The sequence below is a fragment of the Strongylocentrotus purpuratus genome, unplaced genomic scaffold (assembly GCF_000002235.5).
Source record: "Strongylocentrotus purpuratus isolate Spur 01 unplaced genomic scaffold, Spur_5.0 spur5_scaffold_10, whole genome shotgun sequence".
In the NCBI taxonomy this organism is placed as follows: domain Eukaryota; kingdom Metazoa; phylum Echinodermata; class Echinoidea; order Camarodonta; family Strongylocentrotidae; genus Strongylocentrotus; species Strongylocentrotus purpuratus.
In genome coordinates this window covers 16900381-16926841 of record NW_022145595.1, presented here as the reverse complement: position 1 = coordinate 16926841, position 26461 = coordinate 16900381, and the positions used below count along the sequence as shown (strand labels likewise).

The window sequence follows — 26461 nt, the reverse complement described above, 5'->3', positions numbered from 1 at the left end:
TATATTTGGTAAATTTGTTTCTCTCATGGTCTGTGAGAGATATAGGGTAGTCCCATATACATCTGTCTGTGTATAGTGCTTGTAACTTTACGAAGAATGGGCCAAATTTCTTAACATTTTGATGATTCCAGAACCTTGCAGATGCTAGATGCTAGATGATCAACCTTTTCTGATCGATTCCACAACGTTTCTTTCACAATGCAATCGTATGACCATAACTGGTCTTTACCTTTAAGTGTCAAAATAGAGGCAAAGTTTATTTTTAAAAAAAGAAAACATCACTTTTTTGACCTAATATGACCTTGAACTTGACCTTATTGAATATCCCTGAGTTATGGCGATCTCTTAGTATTACGTAATGAATTGGCATCCCCAAGTTAGTTAGAAATAACACCTTAAACGTTTTTCTAGACTATTTGGTTCAAGTTCACGTTTGTACATTAGACCATGCGGACTGGCTGCCATTTTGGATTTGACCTCTCAGGGTCATCAGAGGTCCCATCAAACTGTGAAATAAACTAACTGAAAAGGATTAAGGTGGAGGACTCGGCAGGGGAACCATTCCTTAATAAATTTAAGAACATAGGGGAGAACAAATGACATATAATGGGGATTTAACCTTTTGCAACCATTCAAAACTTGCTATTTTTAGTCAATTTTGACCTTGACCTTGACCTAAATGCAACACCCTGAGTTCTGGCGATCTCGAAAGTATTACCACATGAATTGGCATCCCCAATTTAGTTGGAAATGACACCTTAAACGTTTTTCTGGACTATTTGGTTCAAAAGTTACCGCGTTTGTACATTAGCCCATGCGGACTGGCGTTTCATCCTGGCTGGAAGTTTCATGCTTTTCTCAAAAAGTGCACAATTTTCTTGCTAAGCCGCTGCACTATAATTCATATGTAGCGGAAATCGTTGGGTGAGCGCGCGCGCTTACGCACTCAAGGTAAAATAGTCAAAGCGACCAGAATCTGGGGTATTTCATGGCGTGCGTGTCTTTCTCCCCAGAGGTGCTTCTCGAACACCGCATCCAACATGAAAGTATTTCGCCCAGGAGAATCGCAAGGACGATGGAAGTATATGATCGTCGTAGGTGCCGCCATCGTTAACTTCTTCAACACCGGTACGGCCAAGTCGTTCGGCGTTCTCATTTCCGACCTCACAGAGGACTTTGGCACCGGTGTGTCCATCCTTGGATTTGGGATTGGAATGTGTCACGGCGCAGCAGTCGGATTAGGTAAGATGTTTCCTTGTTTTTTCTCTCTACTTGTGAAGGTTGTTTTATAGGTTATATATTTAATGACTGATGAATTTTTCATTTCTCCTCTTTACTTGGAATAGTATGTTTTCACCATTCTTTTTTTTTTTTAATAGAGTGTATGTATAATTTATCGAATTGGCGTAACATATATTGAAATAAGAAATAACGATCAACGTTTTGTTTTGAAAATATGATTCTTGGCTCCTATAGGGATGTAAAGAATTCTAATCGCATCGCGGTACTTTTACATACCAAGGCGAACAGTTAGATGATTTTTTGAAAAGGGACTCTCACATTGTAGTAGTAAAATATCGAAAAGTATTGGGATAATGATTAATGTGAAATGTATGTTACCACCTAAACTGCTATTTACCATGTACAATACTTTTTATCCTACCTCATATTATGTATTGCAATGTAATATGGGCTTCATACTTCAAAAAAGAGCACTTCGAATTTTTGCCAATGCTCATTATCTAGCCCCTTCTTTACCTTTATTCCACCGTTTTTCAACGTTAGGGACTTTTAGATTTGCACGTCGACATAGTGGACTGCTACGTGTGACGTCCTTTTAAGGCACTGTGATTTCACTGTGACGTCACACGTAGTAGGCCACTATGTCGAAGTGCAAATCTAAAAGTCCCTAATGAATGTGTATGATTCTAACAAATTATCGAATGCTTCTTTGATGCACAAGCTTTTTGCTAAACGTCTCTCTCCTTATCTTATTCAAATGTTTTGTTTAAATGAAAATGTCCATGCTCACCTGTACTCGACAGTCAGCCGAATTCCAACTCTGGAAAACATACTTTCAAAATCAGTTCGTTACCTTCAATTGGCCCCATTATCCGGAATTCCATTATCTGGAATTCAATTATCTGGAGTGCGACAAAAGAGTTATCCATGGATGAATTACAATACCAAACAGATTCGGGCCTTCGAATAACAGTTATTATATCCTGCATCAAAAAGGCTTTTGATTTGTTAAGAGCTCGTCACATGACCACAAATATTTGAGCTATTTTTAGATAGTACTATATGAGAGTACTATTTGGGTTTACTATTTGGGAGTTTTAAAAAAAAAGTTTTTTTTTTCGGGGGGGGGGGAATTGAATTTTTTGTTTTAATCTTAATTTAATGAAAACAAAATATTTAAAATCTTTTTAGATAAAAATTGACATTTTGGGGTTCTAAATTTTTTTATTTTTTTATTTTTTAATAAAATTTGTTTTGATGCAGGATATAAAACAAATATACCGTGCCTCTATTCGAGGAACTGGTTAAAACTTTAGGCCTCGGTGACTCCAGAAGTTCCATTTGCTTCGGGGCTGCGTCCGTCACCTCTTGCGCATAGTTTTAACCAGAATTCAAGACAGTGTATATTTGTATACAATACGCGCTCACATGGTGTGACTGGAAAGAATATAAAAGGTTACGTGAACTTGTATAGGTTCAAATTGAATAAATCTGAAATCTAGTAAATCTCGATGAACTTCTAACTAGAGTTTTATAAGGATTCGTTACTTTGACAACAAAGCCTTTATATCACAGGAGAATGGGAAAAGACAAAGAAAAGCTAGGAGACCCTACAAATGACACATTAATTGAATTCAGTGACACCGCCGCTCCAGGCATGAAGAGAATATCAAGAAATTTGGGAAAATTTTGGTTGTTGAATGGGCCACAGTTTGGCAGAGACAGTCTGGTAACGTAGGATTGTTGAAATTAGGATCAATTCAATTCAATTCAATTCAATTCAAAAAGAGTTTATTCGTCAAATGATTAGCAGCCAAAGGCTGAATTACACATTTGTTACATTTAAAGATATACAAAATAAATTATTGAAAATAGATACATACAAACAAAATTGCAAAATGCACGTTACAAACCAATAGTAAATGTTAAAAGTTTAAAAAGTGATGAGTGGCAGTGGGCATTCTCGTGGCGATGGGCACACATGTCCAGGAGGTGGGCCCCTTCCCCTTCAAAAAAAAAAAATCATTAAACGACCCCCCGATCCCCCCTATAACTATAACTAGATCCGATTGCTGAAAGCTATACAAAAAGGGGATTATGCAAACTTCGCAAAACACTAACAAACAAAAAACACACACTCAAGGACCCACTAACACACCCCCAAAGACGAAGACACAAACCGCACACGCAGCACTCAAGCACTACAAATCAGATAACAAGCGCACAAAACAATATAAAGCGAGGAGCAGAGCTGGTAGAACCCGGTTAAAGCCAAGGTGACATAGTCAATATAGTGGAGGCTGTTAGGGCTAAATAAGGGTTGTTTGGTGCAGATTCTTCTAAAAGCACCAAATTTGGCCCAGAGGTAGATTATACCATACTCATACGATTTCTTCCGGACGCCAAGAAGGGCACCCTCTGGGTATGCCATATTGGGCAAATCCAAAATGGCCGCCATCTGAGTTAAAGGTCAAGCGTAGTTCCAAAAGGAAAAGCGGTTGTATGATAATGATATTATATTGACTGGGCTTGAGGGGTATATCAGATATATTGACCAAGCTAAGATCATATTGCCCGAGTCAAAGACGAGGGCAATATGGTCTTAGCGCGGTCAATATTTCTGATGTACCCCGAAAGAAGCCCTGTCAATATAATTATTATTACCTAAACAAGGCATTTTAAAGCTAATTAATGATAGGGGCCTATACAACTTTGGTATCAATCTTGATTTTTACCCCCGTCCGTTTGCCGGTCCATCTAATTTCAGGTTATTCAGGCAGGTATGTTATTGTGATGTAACAATGATTGTTATTGTGTGTAATTGTGACTATACAACTTTGGTATCAATCTTGATTTTTACCCCCGTCCGTTTGCCGGTCCATCTAATTTCAGGTTATTCAGGCAGGTATGTTATTGTGATGTAACAATGATTGTTATTGTGTGTAATTGTGACGTAACAATGATTGTTACCGCGCGTACACTTTAACGCCTACACAATACTGCACGTAAAGCGCACTGACAAGACAGAGTGGAATATGGCTCAATATTGCCCTCTGATTTAGTACAGTGGTCTACGGGGCAAACCCGGAAGAGGGCAATATGGCAAATATTCACCGCTCCGGTTTCATATTCGGAGCAGCGTGCAAAATACGACTTTATATTTAGCAGCTAAAATGCCTTGTATAGGTAATAATTATATAATATTGACTGGCCTTGAGGGGTATATCAGAAATATTGACCAAGCTTAGATCATATTGCCCCGAGTCGAAAGACGAGGGCAATATGGTCTTAGCGTGGTCAATATTTCTGATATCCCCCAAAAGTAAAGCCAGTCAATATTTTTATTGTTATCCAAATCAGACATCTAGAGCAAATACAGAAATCCACCATGACAATCTCAAGAACTGAACAAACTTTGTCAAACCAACACTGTGCATCCAGTGCTTGACAAAATTTTCGATACACTGCAAACAGTGTGTATTTGGTGTGATTATTACGTCACAATAGAGTGTGCGCAAAGTGCGCAGGTTCTCGTTCGCATAATATATGCGGAATGAAAATGCGACGCGGTCAATACAAGATGCCCGGATGCGAGACCGTGGAAAATACCTTAGGTATATTTTCACTCGTCTCTCTACACGCAAAGTCAATACGCGCAGGGAGACCAAGGAAAATACAAAGAATATACCCCTCCGTTCCCACTGCTAGTGAAAACTAGGGCAATACGGTTTTGTAAATGACCAGCTCAGATGTCTGATACGGGTAATAATAGGTTATATATCTATGGAGTTTTGGGGGTCAGAGAATCTGATTATGATATTCTTTCATCAATTTGAGATCTCCTTGGGGCTGCCATACTGGTCATATCCGGGGGTCATATTGGTCAAATCCAAAATGGCCGCCATATGATATTTACTGATCAATAGTAGTTCCAAAAGGAAAAAAGCTAAAATGATTTAAAAAAAATATATATATAGTAAGGGGGTTTTCTGGGTCAGAGAATCTGATTATGATGTTGCTTGTATCAATTGCAGGTCTCCATATTGGCCAAATTAAAAATGGCCGCCATCCGAGTTAAAGGTCAAGCGTAGTTTCAAAAGGAAAAGGACCAGTATGATAAAAGTTGATGAATTCATGGGGTTTCCGGGGTCGGATAATCTGATTATGATGTTCTTTTATCAATTTTATTTCACCATCCTGTCCTAAGGCTACAATGAAGTCCATTTCCTGGTTGAAGAAGATGAAGGAAGATGCGCCAAATTCACACTTGAGTGGGTTTAAATCTTGGCCTGCGCCCATATGTTTCATCAATATGCAAACTTTCCTCTGTGAAATGCATATTAAATTCGTTTTCGATGATTGGCAAGGAAAATAGATAAACAGTAGAAACAAACCATGAATAAAGAAATAAACAGGTTGTTCGATTTGTTTTGACGCATTATCTTTAAAAACCCGGACAGCTTTATCTTTATTATCCTTAAAAAATAACTTCTATAATCCCTCTGAGATGGAATAAAATACCAAAACGAATTGCATTATGCAACGTCTAGACATAAAGGTTGAATCTCAACTTTATTTTTCTTATTCTTCTTTTAAATTTCGAAGCGTTGCATGGGATCTTAATCCTTTTTTTCTACATACATCAATGCCCCCATTTAAGCATACTTTGAATCTGGTCACGCTTCGAAAGGTTCGTGGCCTAGCATTTTGCTTCTGTTTATGATCAAATAGAGAAAGCACTCTTTATAGATCAGGGAGAGTGTGAACAAAGCACGAAGTAGGAGCAGTGCAATTTAAATATCAAAGGATGGATTAGAGTTTATTTCTAAAATGAAATGAAAGGGCCATTTTATTTTCATGAGACCTTTCACTTCATTGAAGAAATAACTTCTCTTTATATCTTAGAGACACTTTCTCTTGAAAGTCAAATAAACTCGAGAGCATCCTGGGGCTCCGCCCTGGAACCCCCGGTAGGGGCTCGGCCAGGCCCCTAAAGCTGTGCCATATTGTACGGATCCATTAGAAAGCAAAATAAGCCCAATAAATAATTTGTACATATATTTGTATATATATGTATACATACATATATATAGATATATTTATATATATATAGTTCTCCTATGCAAACTTCCTCTGTGAAATGCATACTAAGTTCGTTTTCGAGGGTTGGCAATGAAAATAGATAAACAGTAGAAACAGACCATGAATAAAGAAATAAACAGGTTGTTCGATTTGTTTTGACGCATTATCTTTAAAAACCCAGACAGCTTTATCTTTATTATCCTTAAAAAATAACTTCTATAATCACTCTGAGATGGAATAAAATACCAAAACGAATTGCATTATGCAACGTCTAGACATAAAGGTTGAATCTCAACTTTATTTTTCTTATTCTTCTTTTAAATTTCGAAGCGTTGCATGGGATCTTAATCCTGTTTTTTCTACATACAATAATGCCCCCATTTAAGCATACTTTGAATCTGGTCACGCTTCGAAAAGTTCGTGGCCTAGCATTTTGCTTCTGTTTATGATCAAATAGAGAAAGCACTCTTTATAGATCAGGGAGAGTGTGAAAAAAGCACGAAGTAGGAGCAGTGCAATTTAAATATCAAAGGATGGATTAGAGTTTATTTCTAAAATGAAATGAAAGGGCTATTTTATTTTCATGAGACCTTTCACTTCATTGAAGAAATAACTTCTCTTTATATCTTAGAGACACTTTCTCTTGAAAGTCAAATAAACTCGAGAGCATCCTGGGGCTCCGCCCTGGAACCCCCGGTAGGGGCTCGTCCAGGCCCCTAAAGCTGTGCCATATTGTACGGATCCATTAGAAAGCAAAATAAGCCCAATAAATAATTTGTATATATATATATATATATGTATCAAACACACATATATATATATATATATATATATATATATATATATATATGTATACATACATATATATAGATATATATATATATATATATATATATATATATATATATATATATATGTATATATAGTTCTCCTATGCAAACTTCCTCTATGAAATGCATACTAAGTTCGTTTTCGAGGGTTGGCAATGAAAATAGATAAACAGTAGAAACAGACCATGAATAAAGAAATAAACAGGTTGTTCGATTTGTTTTGACGCAAGCCATTATCTTTAAAAACCCGGACAGCTTTATCTTTATTATCCTTAAAAAATAACTTCTATAATCACTCTGAGATGGAATAAAATACCAAAACGAATTGCATTATGCAACTTCTAGACATAAAGGTTGAATCTCAACTTTATTTTTCTTATTCTTCTTTTAAATTTCGAAGCGTTGCATGGGATCTTAATCCTGTTTTTTCTACATACATTAATGCCCCCATTTAAGCATACTTTGAATCTGGTCACGCTTCGAAAAGTTCGTGGCCTAGCATTTTGCTTCTGTTGATGATCAAATAAAGAAAGCACCCTTTATAGATCAAGGAGAGTGTGAAAAAAGCGTACAGTAGGAGCAGTGCAGTTTAAATATCAAAGGTTGGATTAGAGTTTATTTCTAAAATGAAATGAAACCGAAAGGGTCATTTTTTTTTTTCAAGAGTCCTTTCACTTCATTTAAGAAATAACCTCTCCTCATATCTTAGAGACACTTTCTCTTGAAAGTCAAATAAACTCGAGAGCATCCTGGGGCTCCGCCCTGGAACCCCCGGTAGGGGCTCTTCCAGGCCCCTAAAGCTGTGCCATATTGTACGGATCCATTAGAAAGCAAAATAAGCCCCAGAAATAATTTGTATATATATATATATATATATATATATGTGTATACATACATATATAGTTCTCCTATGCAAACTTAGTCTGTGAAATGCATAATAAATTCGTTTTCGAGGGTTGGCAAGGAAAATAGATAAACAGTAGAAACAAACCATGAATAAAGAAATAAACAGCTTGTTCGATTTGTTTTGAAGCATTATCTTTAAAAACCCAGACAGCTTTTTCTTTATTATCCTTAAAAAATAACGTCTATAATCACTCTGAGATGGAATAAAATACCAATACGAATTGCATTATGCAACGTCTAGACATGAAGGTCGAATCCCTGGGGACTTGGATCACGATAATGCCGATAATACTTTACCGATGACCAGATTTCAAGTAAAGTTTACTATAAAGAACCAATTACGACATTCAGAAATGATTTTCGGTGACTGATGTGTCAGATGTGATCATTCACAAAGGAAAGGCCAGCACACAAAAAAAATTACAGTTCCTCTCTCAGCTCTCTTTATGTTCATGTGACCTTTGTGAAAGTTCGTTCCCGATTTTGGCGCATGCGGAGTGTGCAATTACGAACTCGCTTATGGATAAAAGAACATCATAATCAGATTATCCGACCCCGGAAATCCAATGAATTCATCAACTTTTATCATACTAGCCCATTTCCTTTCATAACTATACTTGACCTGTAACTCAGATGGCGGTCATTTTGCATTTGACCAATATGACCAGTAAGGCAGCCCCAAGCAGACCTCAAATCAATGAAAGAACATCAAAATCAGATTCTCTGACCCCCAAAACCCTATAAATGATAAAACTATAATCATACAAGCGCTTTTCCTTTGGGAACTACGCTTGACCTTTAACTCAGATGGCGGCCATTTTGGATTTGCCCAATATGGCAGTCCCTTCTTGGCGCCCTTCTTGGCGTCCGGCAGAAATCGTAATAGTATGGTATAATCTACCTCTGGGGCAAATTTGGTGCCTTTAGAAGAATCTGCACCAAAATATCCCTAACAGCCCCCACTAATACAAGTATAATTATACTTAATGAAGGAAACGACTGGATGACCCATATTCAGCTTTGTCAGCTAGCTAGGGACCACACTACAGGTCTTCCCGGTGCGGGTCCATGGGGGAGGGTGGGGGGGGGGGGGGGCGGGGCGAGAGGGTCTTGACCCCAAACCGCCAACAAAAATGAAGAGAGAGAGAGAGAGATAGAGAGAGAGTCAGAGAGAAGAGAGAGAGAGAGAGAGAGAGAGAAGGTAAAGCGGAGAGTAATGGAAAGGAAGAAGAGGAAGAAGAAAAGAAAAGGGGGAAAAGAAGGAGATCGGGGGCGAAAGGCCTTCGCCACCCCCTCCCCCCTCCCCTCAGCAAAAGAGATAGAGAGAAAGAGAGAGAAAGAAGGAAGGAAAAATAAGGGAAAGGGAAAGGAAGAAGAAAAGAAAAGGGGAAAGAAGGAGATTGGGGGCCGCCGAAAGGGCTTTGCCTCCCAGGCTGTTGCACCCCCCCCCCCCCCCCAAGCAAAAAAAAAAAAAGAAGGAAGAGAGGGAAAGAAAAATGGGAAAAGAGGAGATAAAGGGAAAGAAAGAAAAGAAGGGGGTATCAGTTGCAGTTTTCCCGCCAACAAGTTGGGGATCGGGGGGGGCCCAATGGCCCTTGTCCCCCCCCCCCCCCTTCTACAGCAAACTTAAAAGAGAGAGAAAGGAAGAGAAGGGAAAGGGAAAGAAAAGAAAGGTACGGGAGATCAATTGTGATTTTTCCCACCAACGCGGTGTGGATCGGGGCGAAAGGCCTTCGCCTGCCCTTCCCTGGTAAACAAAAGGAGAGAGAGAGAGAAGGAAGGAAAAGAAGGGAAAGGGAAAGAAGAGAGAAGAGGAAAGGAAGAAGAAAAGAAAAAGGGGAAAAGAAGGAGATCGGGGGGCGGAAGGGCCTTGCCGCCCATGCTGTTGCCCCACCACCTCCCCGCCAAAAAAAGAGAGAAAGAAGGGGAAGGGAAAGAGGAGAGCTATTAAAAATGGAACACAAAAGAGGAAGAAGAAAAGAAAAGGATGAAAAGAAGCAGAGATCAGCTGCGATTAATCCCACCAAAATCGCGTGGATCGGGGGGGAGGGGGCGAAGGGCCCCTGCCACCCTCAGCAAACTTAAATGAGAGAGAGAGAGAGAAGTAAGGGAAGTGAAAGGGAAAGAGGAGAGAAAGGGACAGAAAACAAAGAGGAAGAAAGGAAAAGGAATTAGGGAAGATCAGTTGCGATTTTCATTGGTTCTTTTATCATCATTTTACAATTATCATTGTACACAATCATGTATTTATATATTCATTTATTTATTCCTGTTTGATCACAAAAATATGAATATAAACTCATAAACTCATAACAGCAACAAAATTAAATGTAGGAGGAAACTATCTTGCTGGGAGCAAGAAGCGCAAAAATGATCATGCATTTGCATGTACATGTCATGTAAGTGTATCATTAATATAATTCATATTGTTTAATTACATCTTGTGAAATAGTATGTATTCAAGCTTTGGGGATTTTTTGTTGGTGTATTTGTATGAAAGAAAGCGTTTGGAGCTTATAATGCAAATGTTGCAATTTCAGGTGCAACTTAGTGTTCAAATATTGAACACGCACGGCCAGGCACTAGTGTAGGAAATCTTCAAATGTTAATCAGGTATATGACTAAATTACTTGTCTGTTGCCTTACAAAACAAAAAAGTTTATATTTGGTCAGGCCTGAATTGAGTCGCAAAACAATTATTATGTTAAAAGGAAAAAAAAAACATATTTGATGACATTCGAAATTCCCCAATAACCAATACGATTGGAGAGCGAGTACTCGTTTTTGTTTTTCTTTAAAACTTACTCAACTATAAATAGCTGGCCCGGATAAAAGAGCCTCTCACAAAACGCAAGTATAGGCCTGATGTGTCGTCAGTGGCGTCGCTAGTCCTTTTTCAGTGGGGGGGGGGGGGGAGGGGTATAGAGGCCAACGATTCCCGACAAAACAAGCCACCAATTAATTACCGACAAAATTAAATGTTCCAATATCTACAAATTTAATAATAATAATAATAATAATAATAATAATAGCCTAATAGTCATTTTCGTCGACGACATAAATATACAAATTATTTTCGTCAACTTAGTAAGCATCATAGCTATATATTTTAATGCAGGCGCGTAGCTAGGATCTTATTTTAGGGAGGGGCGGTATTGAGCAAGCGAATCACTTAAAGAGCGCGCAAAGCGCTCCCTAGGTGGGGAAGGGGATGGGTGAAAGGCATCCCGCGCGAAGCGCAGTAGCTTAGACGTTCCATTAAATTATTATGAAAAGAAGACGATTTGTTGTACCGTTCTCGACTCTTAATCCTTGTCTGAATTCAATTTCCCCATCCCACACGAAGCGCGGAGGCTTAGACGTTTCATTAAATTATTATAGAAAGAAGACGATTTGTTGTATACCGTTCTCTACTCTTAACCCTAATTGTCTGAATTCAGTTTCTTCCCCTTCGACGTTTCATTAAGTTATTAGAAAAAGAAGACGATTCATTGAACCGACTCTAAATAATTGTCTGAATTTTCAAAAATGTTTCTTTGTCCGATAAAAAGTTACAGTTCTAAGGGGAAAAAATTGCTGGCCGACCGACATAAAAAAAAAAACACCGACTTCAACCCCACCCCCCCCCCCCCCTTTAGCGACGCCCCTGAATGTAGAGTGGCCTGAGCGGGTAGGCACAGGGCGTGGTTTTAAACTTACAGAGACACTTCGATGAAGACACCCTTATTTCATGATTGCGTGTGTTGAACTGCCATGGGCTTTACAACTTTAAACCTCTAGGGTTTATTTTGCATATATAGGGATTTACATGATCATTTATATAATAAAAGGAAATAATGAATATTCAAATATCATAGGTAGCAAATAAAGGATGACTAACAGACGAATGAAAACAAACAGATAGGAGAGGATGATCAAGCATAATGATGTGCACCAATCTATAATGTGAATTACTAAGTAGCCTTGTCACACTACAGCTCTACAATAACAAAGCATTTGTAGCCTTACTTTTAAACAGTTGAAGAAATTAATAAAAGTAGGCCTACTTGAAGAAATCGTTGAATTATAAGATATTCAGTTTATTTTATTAAGTATGACAAAACACACATTTAACACCTTTGGAAAAAATAATACCTCAGGAACGTGAACAACAAAACTTTTATTGTCACACATGCCTATAATCGGACATATTTAAAAACTGGAATGTGGCACCACCCAAAAATATAATTCTGAGATCCTTCTTTGTCTTTAATTTGCACCTGAAAATAAATTCTTTGTTCCTCGTCTATGTCATCGCGGCGAAAAAAATCAGACTTTTCTTCTTTTCATGCATCCTCAGACAAATGTGCCAAAGAAGTTTTGTCTTCTTGTGTTCCTGGAAACGAAGTTTGGACAATAGTTTTCAAGTTCAGTTTATCTTTACGAGATTTATATATGTGTAATATTAAGCTTTGGTTGAGCTTTCTTTGGGTCATTGTACTTATCAGAGAAGTTTTGATCTGTTTCAAGACAGAGAATGTTCTCTCGCAAATTGCCGTTGTAACCGGGATTGTAAGGTAAATGAGAAGAAGGATGTGCACCTCTGAGACTGATCTCTTATAGATTGGACTGTTGTTGAAAATCTCACAGATTGTTTTAATGTATATTTGATAGGTTTACTCTCATCGTCACAGACGTCTTGGAGGCTTGTTAGCTGCCGAGTTAATGCTATAAAGTCAATATCTCTGGCATACACTTCCCTCAACTCATCAGCACGAACAAAATATTGGGGAGGGGGCTCATGATAACCGAGCCCGGCCTAAATATTTTTTTTTTGGGGGGTGGCTCAATGATTTCCGGGCCCCTTAAAAATATCGGGGGGCTCCGTGATGTTATCCGAGCCACACCAAAAACACTTGAGGGGGGGGGGGCCTATGATATCAGAGTCCCTCCAAAATATTTGGGGGTTTAAATGATATCCGAGATCCACCAAATATTTTTTTTGGGTCAGTGATATGCGAGATCCGATGTCTGAGCCCCCTCCCTCCTCCCTAAATAAATATTATAAAATGTTTATATTTGAATGGTACGTCTGTAGATTATAGGTATACATGAGTTTCATGCCTAGAATATAATCATTGGGGAGGAGGGCGGCTCAATGATATCTGAGCTCCACTTAACATATTGGGGGCTCAATGGTATCTTCGCCCCTAAGGACTCAATGATATCTAAGCCCCACCAAAAGATTGAGGGGCTCAATTAATGATATCTATAAGCCCCGCCAAAAATATTGGGGGGGGGGGCTCAATGATCTCTGAGCCCCCCCCCCCCCCCAATATTTTTTTTATGGGGGGGCTGTGCCTCCCAATCCCCCTCCCCCGGTTCCTAAGCCTAATTACAATTCAATGAAGTCTACTTTTTGAAACTTAAAGGGATTGGGTAACTTTGTCTTAGGTTCTGAAACAAAAAAATCTTGGAATGATAGTAAAGGGCTAGTTCTGATCGGAAAACGACCCAAATATCGGAGTATGGCTAGCTGCCCCAGGGCCTTGTCCTATATACGGATCAGAGAAAAAATACTTTAAACATTTCGGGGGTTACTTTTATGACTTTCGGGGGCTCCTTTTGGAATTTCGGGGGCTAATTCACCCCGAGCCCTCGTGTATTTTTCCTCCTGATACGGATAAGTGAGTGCCCTGATGGGTCTTCTTCTAACTCATGTTTTTAGCCCTTCTTTCTTTACTTTTTCTTTTCCTTTCTTTTTTCTTTCCTTTCCTTTCTTATTTTTTCAAAGAGGGGGGGGGGCGGGTCTATCGCCCCCCGTATATCCACGCCTGAGTGACACCCACACAAACTAACCTTAATTATTACCGAACAAAAAATGAAGAAAGAGCCCCTCGACACCATAGGTGTAAGTATTCAGGCAGTTCCTACCCCCCCCCCCCCCCCCCCCCCACCAATATAAACTTTAAAACTTTTTTTTCCTTCTAATTTGATACCAGTGATATACAGATCTTGCTGAAATGGCCTAATTTTCCGGGATTTTTCCTAGCTTTTTAGTAAATTATACTTTTTATGCGTTTGTTGGAGAATGACATATATCACAATTTACAGTCAGGCAAGAAATGTGCTTATTTACTTTTTAGAGGCCGACATGTCAGGTCCGGCAGGCTTGGGGGCTCAAGCCCCCCCCCCCCCCCCCCCCCCCCCCACCCCCTCCCACCCCCACACTTTTGAAAAAATATATTAAAGAGAATTAAATAGAAAGAAATAGAAAAGAAAGTATGCTCATGTAACCGTAATTAAATGCCCATACCCCTGAGCTAATTCCGGGGGCTCTGCCCCTGGACCCTATCTTGGGCCCTAAGGCTGGCCCCTGGATGCTAATCTGAACTTAATTGTAATGCCTAAAACCCCTGCGCTTCCGGGGGCTCCGCCCCTTGGAGCATACGCCAATTAGTGACCTGCCAGTGTCATGAATATGGTATTAAAATATGCTCATCTGACCGTAAGTACGAAGCCACGTACAATCGATTACAACAGTAACTGTGGGGCCGATATCACGAGTATGCCTTCATAGAAAAAAGGTTTTAAAGAAAATATTCACTTCTACTTTCAAAAGGACTGGCCCATTTGCTTTAAAAATTGTAGGGAGTTATTATTATGTAATTTCTAGAAAAAATGCCAACCACATGATTTACAATGAGTCTAACTACATTGATTTGCCGAGTTTCTTCCTTTTATCAAATATACACGTAAAACAATTGGGGGACAGACTGCGCGGATAGCAATCCGCACGGACAATCCGTGCGAGCAGAAAACCCGCATATTATGTCCGACGGACAAACGAAACTGGTAGGACAAACGGCGCGGTTACACCGGCCCGTACTTGGGGTGAATAGTGGTGATAACTTGACAACTTCTAGCCCTCAATCAATAAATGCGTAAACATATAACTCAATTTCATTTAGTTCTTTAGGAAGATTGACCTTTGGACTAACTTCCTAGCTATGTACAAATTTCGGAAATTTTCGGAAAATGTCAATAATTAGATGAGAAAATCATGATGATGAAAACCTTTTATTCGCTCTAACTCACGATTTCCTTGATCTATTTCGCTGGTTGAAATGGCTCTGTCTTCAGTAGAGCTATCCGAGAACGGAAAAAGCATTTGATAACTAATAGAAAGTTGCATTGGTCATATATGTTGTGAATTCTGTATTTTATATGTTATAGCTAAATACATCTTCACTGAACATGACCTAATTTTTCGGTGCCACGCATGGCTTCAAAGCTCGATGCTTGCATATTTTTGCAAAAGAGTGAATAGAGAACTTAGGGAAGCAGATGGCGTTGCGTAACATTTCGTAATATTTGGAATGTCAGAGGGGGACTGTGCATTGATATGGACAGCTGTTGATGGAAATGATGGCTGGAGAGGGTTACATTTCTTTTTGTTAAGCCAAGTTAATCTTGAATATTTTTCCCTCAGAAAATTCTTTCGAGACGGTATCTCCATTCATAATAGCTTCCTGCATATACAACCAGCAAATACACAATTGTGCATAGGAGAAGAAAATAATCATAAAAAAATTAACTATATATTGTTTAAAATGCGAACAAGGTAAGGAAGAGCACTATTTTGAAATCTTAGCGTTTTACATTTAAAAGTGTCATATTTGTTTGAGTTTCTCAAATTGTATCTATTTTCTCTTTTAACCGGTCACCAATCATTAAGAACAGGGTGTTTTTCTAAAGATATAACAAAATGTTCACAGAGTTGTTTTCTTCTTGCTTCAAGTGTGGTCAAGTTACACAATGAAAGAGCATTGACATATGTTATATAGTCACCTCCCAATATTATTCTAAGGACTCTCTTATGTATTCGTTCTAAATTTAATATTTGCACTTGAGTAATATTTCCATTAAAAACAGGGACGCAATAATCAAGTACTGGTCTTATGTATCCCATGTATATAGTTAAAAGGTCATTGCGAGGAAAATTAAATGATTTCAATCTACGGAGCATATACAATTTCCTATTACACCTTAAAGTGCGGGTTCTTAGAAAATCACAAATATGGCAAATAGCGTATTAATAGAAACTGGTAAGCTAACAGATGGCCATCATGCAAATTTTAGGTTAACTACATATCGGGTGATTTATAAAAATACAAATAAAACAACCTCCATAGCATATGGGATATGCGAGAGATTCGCCGGAAAAATAACGATGTTTTAATGCCGTCACAATATGAACCAAACCTGCCCAAGCAGACGACATCCCGCAAAGAATGAACATGATTGCAATGCTTTGATTTCTCAAATTATAATGAGTTTAGTGTATATAAATGTGATGGAATTTTACACCATTCAAAGAGGGATATGACCCCCATTCTGATAACTAAAATCTTTAGTTTGTAAATACACAGGATAGGGGTTAATGAACTATCAAAGAAACCACACTTTCAAATTAAAAAACCTCCGGAATGATAGCAGGAACGTCATTTGTTCCCTCTTGAAACGCCGAACATGCCGCGGTGTGTGCAGCTGAAAATACAATGGCGTCTTATTTTGTTTACAAGCGACGGATTCCTTTTTCTTTTTTATCCTTGCATTTTTCATCAAAATAATACCATGCAAGGTGTTTAGAGTGAGGCAACAGATTAAACATTTCGCCTGAGGGTATTGAAGTAAGAGAAATAACTGCAGAAAAGATGACAAAACAGGCACTGAAATTGTGTGAGATGTCATGGGACATCGTCTGCTTGTGCACGTCATGTTCAACATTTGACGTCATATATCTCAGCAGCTACTGGAGAGCTTTTCAGGTGCTATGTCGGGGCTGTATCTAAGCGTTTTGTAATTGTTAAAAATCATTACTTCAAATGTTTCTAAGCATTGGCTTTTGATAAACTTGGCCAATCAAAGTGTCTCCTTTGCAATAATGACATTAAAATTAGTTTTTTTAATCAATGAACCTTCTGTTTAACATTGTATCTTTGATATCTAAGTCCCATTTGAGATTACTTTGTACAAAGACCCCAAGAATTTTAGCAAATTTCACTGTATCTAATTCAACATTCCCAATAAGTAAATTTTCAATCATTGGTGGTCGTTTCATAAAAGTAATAACCATGGCATGACATTTGGCTACATTTAATTTCATATTATTTACACTAGTCCATTGTTGAAAGTTATTAAGAGATTCTTGCATTCTTGAAATTTGAGTACATTTTCTACTTTCAACAAGTGTAAGATCATCAACATACTTATAATATGATATAATTTCATCTTTACAAGCATCATTTATCATTATCAAAAATAGTACAGGGCCTAGTTTAGTTCCTTGGGGCACACCAGTATGAATCAATTGTGAATCAGAAGTTGTGCCTCTATATTTCATACATTGGGTCCTATTTTATAAAAAATTAACAACTAATGAAATTACACAGGTCCTGACTCCCAAGTCAATTAATTTTCTAATTAAAATGTTGTGGTCTATTCGATCGAAAGCCTTAGATAGATCAGTTAAAACTAATGTAAATATAGACTTGGGTGAATCAGCATTTTCATACAATTGGTGTAGCAATTTAATCAGATAATGACAAGTTGATACCATTGGTCGATTTCCATATTGATGTATATCAATTTTTCCATTAATATCTTCCAGTACCCACTTGACAATAAAGGATTCACAAATTTTAGCAAAGTGACTTGTTAAAGCTATCGGTCTAAGATCAGTAATTGTGAGTGTGTTTTTCTTAGGTATAGGAACAATTTGTGCATGTTTCCAAGAGTTAGGAATAATACAAATTTCAAAAGACACATTAAGAATATCGGCTAATGGTACACATAATTCATAAGAAAATTCACGAAGAATTCTTACTGGTAAATCTCCCGTTATACTAGATTTTTGTAAATTTATTTTATTAAGCAAATTATATACTTGTTGACATTCAATGAAAGGACATCTTACAGGTGATGGCAAGTATGCAGGTAAAAATGAGCTATCAAGATGAGGCAAATCTTCAGCAATAGATATAAAATGTTCCTTAATTCCGTTAACAGTTTCAGTATAGCAGTTTGGATTACTAGAGTCAATTCCAGGAATGTCTACAGCAGTCTGTTCTTTTCTGCCTTGAGTGAGAATTTTTATTTTGTTATGCCAACCAGCAGGATCATCTCTCTTTAAATTGCTTATCCTGGTATTATGGTAATTACTTTTAGCTAATGGTATTGCTTTAGGAACTTTGTTCTTAAAGTGACGCCACAGTGGTTTATTGTCTTGGCACCAAGCTCTTTGTCGGTTTTGTATTGTTGACTTAATATCTGGTGTCATCCAAGGTTTATCGTCCTCATGGAAACGAATCTCACGTACTGGGAGGCTGTCATCAAGATGTTCCTGAACTGTACTTAGTAAAATTGTCAACTTATCATTGACGCCGGTTGCTTGGAGAACTTCTTCCCAGGAATGTTGGGTTATCCAAGATCCAAAAACTCTTCGACCACTATCCGTCAAAGGTCGAACAATTTTTTGCGTATTTTATTTGAACGGTTAGCTTGAGGAAAACGTGGTTGCTACAAAACACAGTTGTGGTCACTATTAGCTATTGGACATAAAATCTCAGGTGAGTGATATGATAATGAATAATTTGTAATAATCATATCTAAAATATTTTCTCCTCTTGTTGGTTGCTGTACAACTTGCTTAAATCGTTGATCTTGTAGAACGGGCTCAATATCGAGATCATTAAAATCACCAATTATGGATATTCCGGCTCCAGGATATCGAATTAGTAGTTCATCAATGGTAGAAGTAATGTGATCGATATAATCCGGTGAGAGCGGGTCCCTGGGTGGGAAGTAGATCACGCAGATTATAATAGAGGATACTTGGCGTGGTAATCTTGGTGGTCTCATCTGGATCCACAGGACCTCTAGGCCGTCAGGAACTTGTACTGGAAGTTGTTTGCAGTTGAGTCGTTGTTTACCGTAAAGCGCGACGCCGCCACCAACACGATCCTTTCGGGATTTGAAAAATAGATTGTAATTTGACAATGAAAAAAGCTGCAGAGGGGTATTTTCGTTGAACCAAGTCTCTGTAATTGCAATTAAGTCAGCATTATTTATATCAGCAACAACTGACATATCATCAAACTTGTTTTGTAATGATCTAGCATTCAATAAAAGGGCAGAGGGTAGATCATACTTCTGTTTCCTATTCTGATGTGTAGAAGTTTTCTCAATATGTATTGTAATAAGGCATTTGTTTCTATCTTGTTGGATATGCCTATTACTAGTTCGTTTAGTAATTCGTTGTCGAACAAGGACAGATATTTGTTTCCGATTCCGTGAATGATTGCCTCCTCTCTTACCTCGGTGGGGAGCAGGTTTGCTATTGATGCCCAGGTGTTTGATGATGTCCCACGTAGCAGGGGGTAGTTTGGTGCGTGTACATGTTGTCCTTATATCATGTAAAGATGAGATGGGATATCTACGGATTTGAGATATTTGTCCATTTTCATTGATGTTGCCGTTGAGTCGAGGTCCAGGGATGCTCTCAACGTCTCCACATCGTTCACTACGAAAAGTTGATATCGAGTTGTTATAATATTGAATCCGTCTTCCGACGAATTTATGGTGGACAAGTTTGGTTCCAATGCCATGAACATAACCATCATTGAAGTCGTGAATAGGCGAGTTTATTTCAAATAGTGGTAGGGTTACGTTTATCAAAAACAGAGTGTTCCGAAACTTGTTGTACCGGTAATTATATGGGTGGTACACATTACAGAGCAGCAAGCACAAAATCATTAAGTCTTTTAACTTCATCTTCCATGGTTCCAAGTAAACAAACTGATATAAAACTTTGCGTGACTACGATTTTAGTGAATCAGTCATCAATACGGATTGCGCGCCAACCCGGTACACTTAAAGTCAATAAAATTGCCGTATTCATGAGGCTATGTTACTCCGGTCTCATCGTTCGTGCAGTTTGACCACAGGTGAATGGGCTATTTGGACGACCCCCCCCCCCCTCCCTCTATACATCCACCATTGAACTGGTGACAAGTACAAGTTATTTCTTCTTATATTTTACAGCTTTCTTTTTACGCCCCCTCCTGAAAAAGACGACGTGTAGAGTACTGACGATGATCGGTGGATGTCTGTCTGGTTTCGGCTTCTGTATCTGCTCGATCAGTGGCAATGCTGCTCTATTCACCAGTGGGATAGCGGTGGCAGGTATGGTATAGTTCATAGGAAGGAAGTTCAATCTAGGTCACCTGACTCTTCGATCGTTTTTCCTCCAGGCGCCAATTGTCTGTTTTGGGTCCGTTATGTCAACTAATGTATGACTAGAAACTGGTAAGCTAACAGATGGCCATCGTACAAGTTTTAGGTCAACTACATATCGGGTGATTTATAAAAATACAAATACAACCACCTGCATAGCAGATGGGATATACGAGAGATTCACCGGAAAAAAACCGATGTTTTAATGACGTCAGTATATGTACCAATACTGCCCAAGCAGACGACATCCCATAAAGAATGAACATAATTGCAAAGCTTTTATTTGTCAAATTATAATGAGTTTAGTGTATATAAATGTGATGGCATGTCAAACCATTGAAAAGGGGATATGACCCAATTCCGATAACTAAAATCTTTTGCTTGTAAATACACAGGATAGGGGTTAATTAACAATCAAAGAACCCCCCCCCCCCCTTGGCATTTTTTATGTGTGTATTTTTAAGAAAACCCCCCTAAAACCCCCCTTTGTTTTGTTTAACCCCCCCCCCCCCCCCTGAAAAAATCCTGCGTACGCCCCTGGTGCAGCTGAATATTCAATGGCGTCTTATTTTGTTTACAAGCGAAAGATTCCTTTATTTTTGTATCGCTGCATTTGTCATCAAATAAAACCATGTGCGGGGTTTAGAGTGAGGCAATGGATTATACACTTAGCCTGACGGTATTGAAGTAAGAGAAAGAACTCAAGAGAAGATGAAAACACAGGCACTGAAAATGTGTGAGATGTCATGGGATATCATCTGCTTGTGCATATCGTGTCCATACTGTGATCTCACACACCTCAGTAGCGTTCGGAGAGCTCTTCAGGTGCTTTGCCGGGGCTGTATTTAAGCGTTTTATAATTTATAATAATCACTACTTCGAATTTTTCCAAGCATTGACTTTTGATAACCTTGTCGAATCAAAGTTTCAACTTTGTAATAATGAAATTAAGTTAGTATTTAAAATCAATGAATATCTACTTCATGGTCTTTCTCTCTTCCTTCGTATCTCCACTATCCTAGATCCTACATACTTCGAATAAATTCCTTTAGATTAAAGATGTTCTTTCATGTGCGACGTATAATAATTATAATTAACTTAATTATAATGATCATGATATTTCTGGTTTACCGAGAGTATAGGCTTATCAGTATTAATACCGTTTAATTCTCTCTGAGGGCCGTTAAATCACAGCATTACCCCCCCCCCCCCCCCCCCGGCGACCTTAGCCGAGCTACCATAAAAATTCACTCAAGCATTCAAGCAATTTCTTCCTGCCGGGTACCCATTTACCTGATTGTAGTCAGGCAAATCTAGATAAATATCTTACAAAAAAAGACGTTATTATTTCAACTTTAGAATAAATTCTGATTGCGCATAATTATTTATTCTCGTGTACCCGTTTTTGTATCCAGTGCTCTTGCATGATTTGTGAATGACAACAATATTCAATAATTTGTATGATTTGTAATATTATCAGTCTAGGGCTGCGAGGTGTAGTCGAATGCTCGAGTACCCGCACGGTTGACAACTACTCGGGTACAATTTCTGGTACCCGAATATTCAGCCGCAAAAAAAAATTAAAAAATAAATAAATAAAAATAAAAAATCTGTCCAGACCGACGCTTACCCGTGTCTGGGTGAGCGGCGGCCGCTGGCATGGTGCCGTCGGTAAAAATGTTTCCCAACTCAAGCACTGTCAAACTCACCACTCAGAAACTGGGACCAAATGTCTGGATTTCTATTTGGACTTGGAGGAAAATGGATTATTCTGCCATCTTTGGTTTTTAAAACAGCATTGTTTACTGTTATTATTATTATTATTAAATCGGCGCCTTCAACTGCAACTCGAAGTAAAATTGCATGCGTTTTCGGCGACAGAACTGGGATACTGCTCCAATGGTATGTATGGTGGTAAGCTTGTAAGCCTGGGAGTGTACTCGGGTACCTCATTACACTGTTGTAATTTTATTCACTGTCAATAGAATTGCTTTAGCCGTACTCAAACGTATCTTCAGGATTTGATTTTAAATGAATCTTTCTCGTGTGCAACAAATATGTTCGTCACAAAAATAACAAAATGCCAAAACTCATTCGTTCAATTCCTTTATGTCATGTTTTTAGCTCATGCGGCCCGAAGGGCCCGATGAGCCCGATGAGCTTATGCCATTGCCATTGCCATATGCCATTGCCGTCGTCCGTCCTTCCGTCCGTCCACAGTTTTCAAAATGCTTCTTCTTCCTTATTTTTCAACCGATTTTGATTCTGATTGTTTCATATGATAGGGCTAGGAGGGTGATTTAAAACTTCTACATAGAATTGTGAAATTCATTATCTATGCTAATTTATGCAAATTTATTCGAAAAAATAATTTAAAAATCACAAAAAATGCTTCCTCTCCTTCATTTTACGACCGATTTTGATTTGGTTTGCTTTATATCGCAGAGCTAACTTTGGTACACTAAACATCTACACAGAATTTTGAAATTGTTCTCCATTAATTAATTATGGTAATTTATGCAAATTTATTCCAAAAATAACAACAATTGCTTCTTCTCCCTCATTTCTTGACCGATTTTGATTTGGTTTGTCTTATCTGGTAGAGCTAAATTTGGAACACTAAACTTCTACACAGAATTTTGAGATTTTGCTTCATTGATTATTTATGGTAATTTATGTAAATTTGTTCCAAAAATAATTAAAAAATCACAAAAAATGCTTCTTCTCCTTCATATTTTTACCGATTTTGATTTGATTTGCTTTATATCAAAGAGCTAACTTTGTTATACTATACCTCTACGCAGAATTTTGAAATTTTGTCATTTCTTGACCGATTTGGATTTGGTTTGCTTTATCTGGTAGAGCTAAATTTGGTTTACTAAAATTCTACACTCCTGGGCATCAAATTTTTATTTTTTTACCAGTTCAAAAGTGTACCACATAACATTTACGATATTTGTTGTTGCGAGATGCGGATGAGCGCGACGTCATTGACGTTCTGTTTTTTTTAAGGAGCAAGTGACGTAGATCTGTGACACAAAATTTAACAAAGTTCTTTAGTTCGTGTTTTCGTTTTATGTTTAATTTCATTCGTCCGTCCTCTTTATTCTTCTTTATCTCTTTCGCAATTTTTCATACTATCTTTGTGTTTCTGCATAACTCTCTCTTTCTCTCTCTCTCTCTCTCTCTACACCTCTTTCTCTCTCGCCCTTCTTCCATCCTACTACATCACAGGATTCGGTTACAGTTTTATGATCATCTCAAACGTCGTCATCATCAAGACCTACTTTCCAGACTCTTTCCCAATCGCCATAAGCTTCAGTTTATCCGCCGGTGCCGTCGGGATGATGCTGATCCCTGTCATTACGGAGAAACTTGCAAACATCTACGGATGGCGAGGCTCTCTTCTGCTCATTGCAGCCATGAACTTCCATAACGTCCTGGCAGGAGCCCTCTTTAGACCACTTACATCAACTCGGCACAAACATTCCTACTCTACAAAACACGATGGTACTGCTGATAGTGCCAGAGAAAGAAGGACAGTAGAGAATTCAAACAGCTTCAGGAGTGATGAGAAGACTACATACAGAGGCCAATATTCTCCTGTAAATGCACCCGAACAGGGATGTTCAGAAAACAAAGAAACACAGTCGGGAGCGAACTCCTGTCTCGATTCCAAGAAAAGGATGACCGTCATACAGAATTGCGAACAGAGCTTGGGTGTAAGTGAGCGTAACGATGAAATATCTGAAGAGGATCGACTGATTCCTAAGGGGCAGTCGAGGAGGAAACCTGACGATTTTAAGAGCGGGTCAGTCGAAGAGGAGTCCAAAGCGACAACGGTAGACGGTGGTTGCATGAGGAGTTTGATCGAACTATTTGATTTGAGACTGCTATATGATTTTCCTGCCTTAAACCCGATAATGATTGCTGTACTGTTGTCTGGGGCGACCACCACAGGCTGGGTGGCTTTTTTGTTGCCCAACGCTCTGGAGAAGGGATACAATATGGATAAAGCCATACTGCTTGCTTCAGTAGGAGGTAAAGCTTTCACTTTTCTATTCTTTTTTTTATAGACACAACTTGGGATGGATCTAATGCATGCATGTTGGACTTTTCTGCCCTTGTTCCCAAATATAAGTATATTTAAGTTTTTGTTTATTGTCTAAATTCCTTGAGAGGGACTGCACCCCCCCCCCCCCTATCCCATGCTCGGATAGCACACTTACATCTCTAGTTTTGTTTCTATATCCATAACGATGTACCTCTGAAATTTAAATTTCGATATAGGTCTTTGGAACTTCATTGGTCGATTTTGCATCGGCTACATGCTCGGTAAGCGGACCACTGCGAGGACCATGTTCGTCATCTGCAATCTCATCTGCGGTGTAGCCTTCTGCCTGGACTACGTCACGACCACGTTCTGGGGTCTGTCCATCCTGTCGGCGTTAAACGGATCAACCATCGGGGCTTTGACGGTTCTTATCTCCCTGATGATTGAGGAGATCGTTGACGAGTCGAGATTCACCTCAGGGGTTGCTCTGGCATTTTTATTTCTAGGACTTGGTGAAATCGTCGGAGGTTTATTCGCAGGTGGGTCCTGCTGGTGAAGAATCAGCCTTGTGCTAAAACTACACAATATAACAGCACACTGCCTAACAATTTACAAACTGAAATGTGGCCATTTTAGAAATATAACCATGATCGGTTCCAATGCTTTCAAGTGCCCCAATTCTAGATAAATCATTTAATAATTTCGTTTTTATCATATTCGGGTATTCTAAATTAACTGTCTCCCTGTAGTCAAATGGTGAATGCATTTACTTTACAATGCTGGAAAAAATAATAGGTCTGTTTTGAAATATTCAAGTAACATAATTATCTTTTCTAATGTGAATACTTTTTAGTTATCAGGCACAAGCCCAATCGCCGTGCTTATCAAACAGTGTCTGTACTGTGAGACTATGATGACAGCATACTGAATAGGCTCTATACTTGAGCTGCTCCAGGCATAGTCTGATAGAGCTAGACTCTACTCAAAGCCTTAGGAATTGTGATAAAGTTCAAAATACATGTAGAGTCTGTGCAGACTAGATACAATGTACTTTGTGGACAGATGCATGAGTAAACTGTGCAGGGTGAGAGAGTTCCTGTTTCACGTTGATGGCGTAAATCTGACGGTGCAAATCCACCAAATTGGTGCCGGTGTTTAATGAAACAAAGTGTTAATGAAAGTGACTTGTGGAAAACTTAAGCCCCCGTATGTCTCGAAATGTATTTTCTTTATTTTACCAAACTCTCCCTTTGTTCATTTTTACTCGTAGGATGGCTGTATGACATAAGCCATACTTACGTCATCGCCTTTATCGCCTTGGGAGTGTTAAATGTCCTGGGAGCTCTTCTGACGGCAATTGTGACCTTCCTTCCGTGCTCTCTATTCCGAACTCGACATCTGGATGATAAAGAATAAAGTGTCTGTTGCACACGAGGCGCTTTCCACTGACGCAGGTTTGCGCCAGCGGTTGGCGTTGTCTGTGACGCATCGCGTGGGGGTTTGCATCATTTAAATAGTGGATGCGAATGAACAGTGCCATTATCGGTTTGAATTACTAGTCCACACTGTGGATTACATACTGTGAGACTTTATGTGAAAACGCTCTTCCATACTGTGTTACTTGGGGGAGACTCAATGTGTAAACGCCGTCCCATACTTTGTAACACAGCGTGGAACTTTTTATGAAGAAAACATATATGCCATACTGTGTAACAATCACAATATGAAACATTATATACCTCACTTAAGAAATCCAGCCATCTGATTGATCGAAATTGCCGTCATGGTTTTAACCATTCCCGTAAATTAACGAAAAATGCAACGCCCATGTAATAGTTCGAGGGTAAAATTCAAGTTACTGCGAATAGTTCAGTCTTGCTTAAAAACTAGTTTGAGCGATCGCGGATACCATACATTGTGTGTGTGCGAAGAATTGGTCGCTAGACAGCAAGAACACCAGGAGGGTAGGCCCTGCGTTTTATTAATAGCCGTAGATCTAGGTCTAGATAAAGATTGTGATTTTATTGCATGCGATAACGGTGATACAGGTATTGAAGATTGTATAATGAAA

The 26461-nt window shown here is 38.7% G+C and overlaps 1 protein-coding gene across 1 annotated transcript; it reads left to right on the top strand.

The window, feature by feature from the left end:
• The first annotated feature begins 496 nt into the window (after nt 1-496).
• LOC579204 (monocarboxylate transporter 14) lies at nt 497-25894 on the top strand. Its single transcript, XM_779332.5, has 5 exons — nt 497-1242; nt 20145-20285; nt 23571-24377; nt 24627-24929; nt 25661-25894. Exons 1-5 carry the CDS (start codon nt 1041-1043, stop codon nt 25804-25806), a joined length of 1599 nt encoding a protein of 532 aa, XP_784425.2. The 5' UTR covers nt 497-1040; the 3' UTR covers nt 25807-25894.
• Nucleotides 25895-26461: the final 567 nt, after the last annotated feature.